The sequence below is a fragment of the Oryctolagus cuniculus genome, chromosome 6 (genome assembly GCF_051225735.1).
Source record: "Oryctolagus cuniculus isolate XC-2025 breed Fujian yellow rabbit chromosome 6, ASM5122573v1, whole genome shotgun sequence".
NCBI lineage: Eukaryota > Metazoa > Chordata > Mammalia > Lagomorpha > Leporidae > Oryctolagus > Oryctolagus cuniculus.
The window spans coordinates 61,464,010-61,474,147 of record NC_142872.1 but is presented as its reverse complement, the minus strand read 5'-3'; the positions used below and the strand labels follow the sequence as shown (position 1 = coordinate 61,474,147).

The 10,138-nt window shown below is 51.8% G+C and overlaps 1 protein-coding gene across 2 annotated transcripts in view; it reads left to right on the top strand.

Annotated features, from left to right (window-relative positions):
• BOD1 (biorientation of chromosomes in cell division 1) overlaps positions 1–10,138 on the top strand; it is a 58,139-nt gene that overhangs the window by 2,751 nt on the left and 45,250 nt on the right. The window contains exons 2-4 of one of the 2 annotated variants that reach the window (XM_002710387.6): positions 1,371–1,495; positions 7,147–7,343; positions 8,334–9,082. In XM_002710387.6, coding sequence (XP_002710433.2) covers positions 1,371–1,495; positions 7,147–7,342 — 321 coding nt within the window. In that variant the 3' untranslated portion in view covers position 7,343; positions 8,334–9,082. Of the gene's footprint in view, positions 1–1,370; positions 1,496–7,146; positions 7,344–8,333; positions 9,083–10,138 lie in introns of those variants that run through there. The other variant, XM_089336217.1, reaches the window with a different exon arrangement.

The following is a 10,138-nucleotide window of genomic DNA, read 5'->3' as shown; positions in this document are numbered from 1 at the left end:
GCACTGATCCGATGGCAGGAGCCAGGAGCCAGGTGCTTATCCTGGTCTCCCATGGGGTGCAGGGCCCAAGCACCTGGGCCATCCTCCACTGCACTCCCGGGCCACAGCAGAGGGCTGGCCTGGAAGAGGGGCAACCGGGACAGAATCTGGCGCCCCGACCGGGACTAGAACCCGGTGTGCCGGCGCCGCTAGGCGGAGGATTAGCCTAGTGAGCCGCGGCGCCGGCCTCACCCATCTTCTTGCCTTCCTCTCTCCAGATGTAGTGGAGAGAGAGAGAAAGAGCGAGTGCGCACTCTCTCGGCCTTTCGGAAGAGTCCACTCAGAGTCAAGGCCTGCTGGTTCCTTTGTCGGTCTCATGTTCCCATTAGCAAACTCTGCCACAGTAATGCAGACAGGCTCTTAACAGCAAGCATTTGCTCTCACGCTGACAGGGCGGCGGGTCAGCCAAAGTTCAGCTCATCTAGATGGGCTTCAGCTGGGGGGCCCAGCTGCCTGCTCTAGGTTCCCCGGGCCTGGGTCCAGGCTGTCGGTGGGGTTAGGCCTGCTGTGCACATGTGCCCATCCTGGGCCTCCAGCCCATAGGGACAGGACCTCCTGCCAGCACCCTCTGCTTGAGGGTCACTGGTGCACAAGAGCCAAGCCAGATAACACAGCTGGCCAGAGTAGGTCACGTCTTAAACCAGCATGGCGGCGGTGCGGGGAGCGAGGAGGGGCATGCTATGTGGCAGGCCACCTCCGACAGCTGTTCTGGGGAGGAGCAAGGAATAGTGCCAGGGGGCCCTGGAGCTCAGTGTGTGCATTCCTTGTGTTTACCCGGTCAGTTTCTAATCTTGGTCTCCTTATCCTGCATGGATCTAGAACACTTGAGACCGGCCAGGACCTCCTGAGCTCTTTGGAGCTTACATGTTGCTTCACCACAGTCTTTCACGGTGGCCCACGTGCTTGGACTTCAGCAAGTTACTTAATTTCTCAGCCTAGAATTCTAATCTCACTCTGGTGGGTAGCAGGAGCTACCCCGTGCCTTCCGTCGTAGAGTTACTTGAAAAGTAAAGGGGATACTGTGAGGGTACTTCTGAAAGGTCATGGAAAAATGAAGCCAAAAGGTAAGTTTGTTTTGGTACCCCCTGAAAATAACTGAAACCTGTGTATACTTAGGCACACATCGGGCCCACCCGCCGTCAGGGAGGTCCATGTGTTAGCCGTGAGCTCGGCTCGCGGCTGCGGTGCCGAGGGGTGATCTTCATTGTCACAGTGGGAGCGTTTACACTTGGAAATGACCGATTCTATGAGAGGCAGCGCTCCCCGTGACTGAGTTCCAGAACCCTGGTCCCTGTACCTTCTGACCTCACCCCCTCTTCTTCACATTGTAGCCAGCCTACCAAAACCTGAGGCAGAAAGTGGATAACTTCGTGTCCACGCATCTGGATAAGCAAGAGTGGAATCCTACAATGAACAAGAACCAGTTGCGGAATGGCCTGAGGCAGAGCGTGGTTCAGTAAGTAAGCAGAGTCCCCGCTGCCCGGGCAGCGGCCACAAGGAGCTCGTGGAAGTCGCTCTGGCCAGGGTCGCTCGTGCTGGATGTCCCATAACGCCACAGGCATGCGCAGTCTCCTGCTTCATGGATGTTAGGGTTAAAGTAGGCAAAGCGTTTACCTGAAACTCGTGCTGGTTTATCCGGCCCACGAAGGCCTCTGCTGGGAGCCTCAAGCTCTTTAAGTTGGATGACGGGGTTCTTGCTTTGTGAAGTCTTCAATGTATGCTAACATATCTGAGTTTTATGAGTACCAGCGTCTGGGTCTTGGGCAAGAGGAGCTGTAACTTCAGGCTCACAAGTGGACGTGAGTTCTGTATAAAGTCTCTGGACTAGCCTCAGTCCTCCTTAGAGGGTACTAGCAGCCAGCAATGAACTGAACTCGGCAAAGGAAGGCACGGTGGTTAGCTCATCCGCGTGACTTTCTGGTGTCACAAGGCATAAAAGGAGGTTGGTTCTGGAACCCGCTGCCCCGAGGTCAGTCTTTTCTCATCTCAGAATCCTTAGCTCTCGGCACCAGCATTTATGTTCGGGGCTTCTTGAGGCACTGAACTCCTGGAATATTTAAAAGATTGTGAAGCCTTTCTCTTTAAAAATAGGACTATCAGGGAACCATGCCGAATGAAGAAAGCCGGTGTCTAAAGGATGCACAGTGTGTGACCCCGTTTGTCGTGTTCATGAGCTGATAGAGCTGGAGAGCTAGGTGTGGGTTGCCGGTGGGCAGGGAGGGGAGCGGGGCGTGGCATGAGGGAGACCACAGGACGACCTTGCGATGGCGCCGTCTGGTACAGTTAGGTGTCCTAATTGTGCTGGTGCTTCCAGGAGACAACTCGTGGGATACAGCTGAGCTAGGGTTTGGGTGGCTCAGCTCCCGAAAGTTCATGTGCTGGAAGTTTAATCCCTACTGTGTAAATGTTGAGGCGATGGAAACTTTAAGAGGTGAGGGTCTTGGGGCCGGCACTGTTGAGTAGCAGGTAAAGCCTGCAGTGCCGGCATCCCATATGGGTTCGAATCCTGGCTGCTCCACTTCCTATCCAGCTCCCTGCTAATATGCCTGGGAAAGCAATGGAAGATGACCCAAGTACTTGGGCCCCTCCTCCTGCATGGGAAACCCGAGAGAAGCTCCTGGCTCCTGGCTTTGGATAGGTCCAGCTCTGGCCATTGCGGCCATTTGGGGAGTGAACCAGCAGATGGAAGATGTCTCTCTCACTGCCTCTCTGTAACTCTGCCTCCTTTCAAATAAGTAAATATCTTTTTTTTTTTTTTTTAGAAAAAGTGAGGGTCTCATGGGACTGGATCAGTTCCCGGGAGATTGGGTTGTTAGAGCGTGAGTTCTTGGTCCTCTCTTGCCTCCTCTCTTGCCTTGTGAGCTCGCTGGCTCTCATGCCCACTCCCCCTTCTGCTTCTCTGCCATGTTGTAATGCAGCCAGGATGGGGATGACACCCATTAGTGGGGCGTGACTGGCATTCCAATGAGGTCTGCATTGTACCAGTGCTGTTCTCCTGGGCTTGGCTGTTGTACTGCAGTTATACAGGAGGCTAACATAGGGACTGGCCAGGTGGAAGGTGTGTGGCCCTCCTATACATTTCTTTGTAACTTCCTGTGAAGCTACCAGTGATTTCAAAATTAAAAGTGTCTAAAAATAAATATTAGTAACAAACTAGCACCTTCAAGATGGCTTGTGGCTGCTGAAATCAGTCTTTTACAATCTTAAATAAAACTAACAGTTGTCTGAGAATTAGGGAAGCAACATGATAGCAAAGGCTGCCCTGGCCTTGGCATTCAGGAGTGATTCCTGCTGTTTTGCCCCTTCTCCAGGGAGCAGCCTGGTGGCCCAGGGATCTCACAGCAAGGAGGAGGGTAGCTGCCCCTTATAGAGCAAGTGGTTATTACACATCTGGCACTACCCTTACACGTGTCATCTCTAATCCTCACGGAAAGCCTACTGAAGCATTGTTGGGTTTTGTAAACTTGTTTACCCTAGCTTCTGAGGGATTGGCCAAGACAATAAGAGAATAAATCAGAATATGTATATCTTGAAGTATGTGGGAAGCTGCTTAGAGATACAGAGGCTGTCAACATTGCTGTTACTTTCCACAGTGAGCATTTTTTGAGGCCATTCTCAGGGTCTTTGTGCAACCTTTTAACAGACTTTTAGCAGGAAATGACATACAGAAAGTAGTGGTTAAGATGTCCCTTGGGGGCCGGCGCCGTGGCTCACTAGGCTAATCCTCCACCTGCGGTGCCGCCACACCGGGTTCTAGTCCCGGTCAGGACACCGGATTCTGTCCCGGTTGTCCCTCTTCCAGGCCAGCTCTCTGCTATGGCCCGGGAATGCAGTGGAGGATGGCCCAAGTCCGTGGGCCCTGCACCTGCATGGGAGACCAGGAGGAGCACCTGGCTCTGGCTTTGGATCAGCACGGCGCGGCGGCCATTGAAGGGTGAACCAACAGCAAAGGAAGACCTTTCTTTCTGTCTCTCTCTCACTGTCCACTCTGCCTGTCAGAAAAAAATGATGCCACTTGGGACGCCTGCATACCTTACTGAGTGCGTAGGTTTGTCACCCATCTCTGCTTCTGATCCAGCTTCCTGCGGATGCACACCCTGGGGGAGCAGCAACAATCTCTCAAGTAGTTGGCTCCTTGCTGCCCATGTGGGAGACCCAAATTGAGGTCTAGGTTCCTCACTTTAGACTGGCCCAGCCTCAACTGTTGCAGGCGTTTGAAAGATAAACCAGTGAATGAGATATCTGTCTGTGTGTCTCTCTGCCTTCCAAATCTTTTCTAAAAATTGGATAGAATGAAAGTACCGTAGAACAGGTCACTAGAACACACCTCTGATCACCACCAGGCTGGGGAGCGGGATGTTTCTGGACGTTCCAGAACGCCCTGGCCCCAGACAGAGCTTTCTCCTCTGGGGAGTCGATCCCTTCCTTGCTTTTCCTTCTACGTGGACCAGCTGGGTGGATTGTTCTGCTTTTTTTTTTTTGACTTAGGATATTTTGCCTGAAGACAAATATTTGGCTTTAATGCCAGGACGATTCTCCATGATTCTTGCTGACGCTTGCATTTGAGCCAAAATCTAGCAGAGTTTCAAGATGCAGATTTGGTCCTTCTAGAATACCCACCCCACACACCAAGGTGCAACCCCACAGGTCTCAGCCTGGCTGTCCAGGCCCAGGGGCTATAGCCCAGGTCTGTGGTATGGAGGGCTTCCCAGGAAGTCAGCCTCTGCTGATGACCAGAAATTTTTTTTTTTTTTTTTTTTTTTTTTTGACAGGCAGAGTGGACAGTGAGAGAGAGAGACAGAGAGAAAGGTCTTCCTTTTGCTGTTGGTTCACCTTCCAATGGCCGCCACGGCCGGTGCGCTGCGCCTATCCGAAGGCAGGAGCCAGGTGCTTCTCCTAGTCTCCCATGTGGGTGCAGGGCCCAAGCACTTGGGCCATCCTCCACTGCACTCCCGGGCCACAGCAGAGAGCTGGCCTGGAAGAGGGGCAACCGGGACAGAATCTGGTGCCCCGACCGGGACTAGAACCCAGTATGCAGGCGCCGCAAGGTGGAGGATTAGCCTATTGAGCCACGGCGCCGGCTGCAGATGACCATTATTCTAACGAGTCTTCCAACTGCATAGTTGTTCACCTTGTCTTATGTTGTAGGCCCTTGACGAGATCTCGTATTCCCCAAGTACAGTGAGCTGACGCTCTCCTGGTACTTTGCTTTCCTTCATCAGGTGTCTTGGTCTGCCAGGGCTGCTTCAGCCAAGTGCCATAAACTGGCTGGCTTAGCAAAAACATGAGAATTTTACTTCCCATAGTCCACACTGGAGCGTTGACATGGGGGGACTCAGACACGGGCCCCGGGCTGCGCAGTGCCACAGTCTAGCTCTTCTCACACAACAGGAAAGCACTCAGCAGCTTTGGGCTCCCTTTGTGAGGGCGTGAGTTGCACTCGTGAGGTCTCCACCCTCGTGACCTCATCACCTCCAAAACGCCCCTACTCCAGATAGCGCCATCACACTGGACATTCGATTCCGACATGGTGGGGGTGGGGGGTTCAGTCTGTAACACCAGGCCTTTGCATCCAGTAAAGGCCCAGTGGATCTGTGTCAGGAGATGGTGCCGCTGAAAGGATGCGTGACTGAGGGGAGGTGACTGCTTTCTGTCCGGCATTCAGCCTGACGCTGACGGTGGTGCTCATCTTTAACAGCAAATACTGTCTAATGCGTGGTCCCTCTAGAGGCATGCCCCTCGTAATGGTTCTGTGTTTACGTTTAGACTTCCTGCCGATTAGCCGTTAGCTACCACAGATTCCAGGAAGCACTTGACACGCTCTCGGCCGTCTCGGTTCAGGGCCTGTTTCTCATCTTCCTTGTCATGGTGCGCATTCTCACATTTGTTGCCATTCCTGTGCCCTGACACCATTTGCCCGCTTGCCGCAGGACCCAGTCTTACCCAGGCAAAGGCTTGGCCGGCCTGAGAACTCGCAGACTGAAGGAAGTGGAGTAAAACCCGTCCGTGTGCCCAGGCTGGTATTTCAGTGTTGGAACCCTTTGAGAGACCGCTTCAGTCTGAGCCTTCGTGGGCTGTCCTGGGCTCTCTGAATGTGATCCGTTCCCTGTCACCAGGCTTCCTCGTTGTTTGAATGCAGGGACCAGTAAATTCTCAAAAGGATTTGGGGATGTAGGCAGGTTCTTCAAAAAATACCAAAAATGGAATTTAAAATAGGATTTTATCAGTTTTGAAATCCATGGTATAGTTTTCTCATGTGTGTGTTCAGACTATGAAGAAATTTTTCACCAAAATAAACCCATTTTTAATTCCATTTTCCGTGAACTTTTCCAAATGCCGTTGGATTTTAGCCCTACGGAGCTTCAAACCAGTCTGTCTGTTTCCTTGCTTGCTTCTAGGTTGCCTTTGTAGGTAGTACCCACAGCCGAAGGCTATGCTGAACTGCTGGCGTAACCACTCTCATTCCTGATTCGTCTTGTATGGGGGTTCTTTAAAAGGTTTGTGGAAAGTGGAATTAAGATGTCTATCTTGGTGCAAAAAAACTTTGAAATCCACACATGGGGTTGTCAAAAACTTCCTGGAAAGTACGTGTTTTGAAAAAATTATGCGCGGGTTTCACATTTTTTGCACTGAAGTAAACTCTTCATTGCATTTTCCCAGAGGTGCTGAGCTCCCCTCATGATCTGAGGCCCAGTAAGCAGAGTGCTGCTGGGGGCTGCTGCTGTGTTGGCTGCTGAGAGAATAAGTGTTGAAGGAAATGGAGCCGAGTCGCGGGCTCGCTGCCTTCAGCAGGGCCGTACAGGGTTCCTGCTCTGTCCGCGTCTGCAGGGTCTTTCCTGCGTGTCATCACTCGTTCTCGCTCATTGGGCAGTCCACTTAGCTTGGTTTGGTTCTTCGTATGAAGTTGAGGTGCAGTGGATGAGATTGTCAGGTTGTGAATTGCCCCAGACGGGAAAATAAAATGGTTGGAACTCCATGTGGCAAGTGACTTAGGCATTGAAAGAACTCCCTAGGAGGGCATTCACTGGGGGCCCGCCTGTCGCTTGTTGGGACAGAAGGTGAGCCTGAAAGGGAGGAAGTAATGGAGTGATCTGTTTGTCTCCACAGGTCAGGGATGTTGGAAGCTGGGGTAGACAGGATTATTTCTCAGGTGGTGGATCCAAAACTAAACCACATCTTCAGACCCCAGATTGAACGAGCGATACATGAGTTCTTGGCGGCCCAGAAGAAAGAAGCGGTGCCGGCGCCCCCTCCAGAGCCTGAGAGCCAGGAGCCTCCAGCTCCAAACCAGGATGCCTCCTAAGGTCTGCTACCCTGTCTTGTCGGGAGCATTGGTCCCCGGCGCACACATGTGGGAAACGGATAGGAAAGGGAGGAGCCGGAGCTGGGGATCAGATTTTATATCTGCTCAGAGAAGCTTTTCCAGTGGGTAGACTGTGCCTCCTGGGAGCTGCATTTTCACTGAGGACCAACGGACAGCGTCTCCCTGCGTTGGGGAGTGTGGTCTTTTTGTGCCGCCAGAGCTGCTTCATTAGAAGCCAGCTGGGGCGTTGGGTGGTGTGCAGCAGGGAAAGTTAAATGTTTCTCGAAGTCGCCTCAGCGAGTCCCTGTTCCGGACGTTAGTTTATGTAGGTTTGCAAACGTAACATAACATGAAGCAGTGCGTTCTGAGAGGGGGCTGAGAGCCCCTCTGAGCTCTTCTGAGTAGGACTTGAGTTTCCCACTATCATTTCCCATGGGGGACTTGTTATAAGCACCCCTTTTGTTATTAAATTTGGAATTAATATTGAAAATCAGCTGTAGACGCACAAATGCATGCTTTTTGCAGGCATTCGAAGCCATGAGTAAATACGACCAGCGAGATCAATGGTTGGCAACCACTGGGGTCTGCCTTGTCCCCTCATTCTACTGGTTAGCAGGAGGTTGGAGTAAGAACTGGAACCACAAATTGAACTCAGGCACTCCAGTAGGCAGTGTCCTAACTCTGCACCCAGTACCTGCTCCTATTGGTGTTCTTTTTAAGACATGTTTTTATTAAGAAATCAGGTGTGTGAGTTGCATTGACTGGGGCATTCTGAATATAGCAAGTACCAGGCAAGAGCACTGGCCTGAGAGGGGCCCTCACTTGGAGGATTGTCTTCGTGCAACTCTACTAGGAGAAAACCTGGAGTCCACGGCGGAGTGTAAACCATTTTGTTTTTCTAGTTTAATTATAAATTCCTTTAGGAACATGCAGTTAGGTAAATGGTCTTACCAAAAAGTGGCATTTTGATAGTTGTCTTTTTCTCTTATAGAATGCGCCTGACACCTTTTGAAAACTCCATTTAATTCTGGTGAAGGAGTGGATTCAGTTACGTAAAAGAACAACTTCCAAATGGAGATGGGCCACACTCACCACTGATCTCCGGATTTCAGCCTTGACTGGGGCAGCGTCCGGATGGAAGAGGGAGCTGTCGGGCAGTCGGGGAGTTGACTGTGTGCCCCTGCATTGTGCTGCCACTGGCCTGGCTGTACACGACTGACACACAGGAGACACTACAGAGATGCAGAGAAACACTACAGCAACCTCAGTTGCCCTGAAGCAAACTCACATACTTGAACATGGAGACTGCGTGGCTTTTAGGGTTTGCACTCTGGGATACACAAAAGCTACAGTGAGTGAATATGTCTCAAAGATAACGTCAAAGGCTAATGGCAGTGCAGGTTACCTGGGAGCAGGTATTTGGTGGTGCTTACTTGGTGTCTGAGTTGCAAACTAGAATGCACAAATCATTAGCACCAAATAGCTTTAAAGTTATCGTGACGTGTCAGTCTTCTAGCCAGTTTCCTTTGCCTATACAAGATGACAACGTGGAATCCTGGAATGTGTGCAGAAGCCCAGACGGGGTGGGGGAACCGGTTGCAAGCTCCGCCCAGGGCATCTTCCTGGCCTACAGGGCCTGGTGTGTCTTGGGTGTTTATCTTATTCTCACAGTTGTTTTTTAGAAAACTGAATGATCCATAAGTGGTACAAGTTTTATAATAAAATCATTTGCTACTTTAACTCTGAAGTTTCAATGGAACCTTGGGCCCCTGGTGTCTGCAGGTGAACCTTTTTCCCCTTCTGTTAACCATTTCTATGCACAACACACGGTTTAGCAGCGGTGAAGGGTTGGTGGGTGTAATTTGGAATTACTCTCCCTGGAGCTGGTATGTGTGGCCAGAGGGCAATAGGCAGTTCCTTTCCTCCCCTGAATCGTCACCAACGCTGGCCTTTGTGGAGGGCAGTACGTTAAGTCAGTGTTTCTTGAACTTGGATGTGCAGGAGTACCACCTGGGCGGCTGGGGGAATGCACATTCTGACTCGGGCTCTGGAGGGAGAGCTTGTGTTTCTGACAAGCGCCAGCTGATGCTGCTGCGCCCGGGAACCCGCTTTGTTTTGTAAGCCTTGGATAAGGTCAAAGATTACTTCAGTCCTTGGTGGTTGGGGTTGGTTTGTTTGGTTTTGTTTTTTTGTTTTTTTTTGTTTGTTTTTGACAGGCAGAGTGGACAGTGAGAGAGAGACAGAAAGGTCTTCCTTTGCCATTGGTTCACCCTCCAATGGCTGCTGCGGCCAGCGCACCGCGCTGATCCAATGGCAGGAGCCAGGTGCTTCTCCTGGTCTACCATGGGGTGCAGGGCCCAAGCACTTGGGCCATCCTCCACTGCCTTTCCTGGCCACAGCAGAGAGCTGGCCTGGAAGAGGGGCAACTGGGACAGAATCCGGTGCCCCGACTGGGACTAGAACCTGGTGTGCCAGCGCTGCTAGGTGGAGGATTAGCCTAGTGAGCCACGGCGCCGGCCCAGTCCTTGGTTGTTAATTGAGTCCACTGGAGGACATTGCTAACCTCCGAAGTGGTGACTGATACGGTGCCCTTCCTGTTCGAAGGGTTGTTCCACTTCTGCCTTTACCTGAATAACTCTCAGTCAGGGCTGCCCTGCAGCACGATGCTTTGGGCAGCATGTCCCCTCGCTTGAGGCTGGCCACGCACTGAGGAAGCTGGCAGTTGGATCTGAAGCATGGTCTGTTCCCGCCACCAGGTGGGTGCAGGTCCACTTCTGGCTGCAGTGGGTTGTTCTC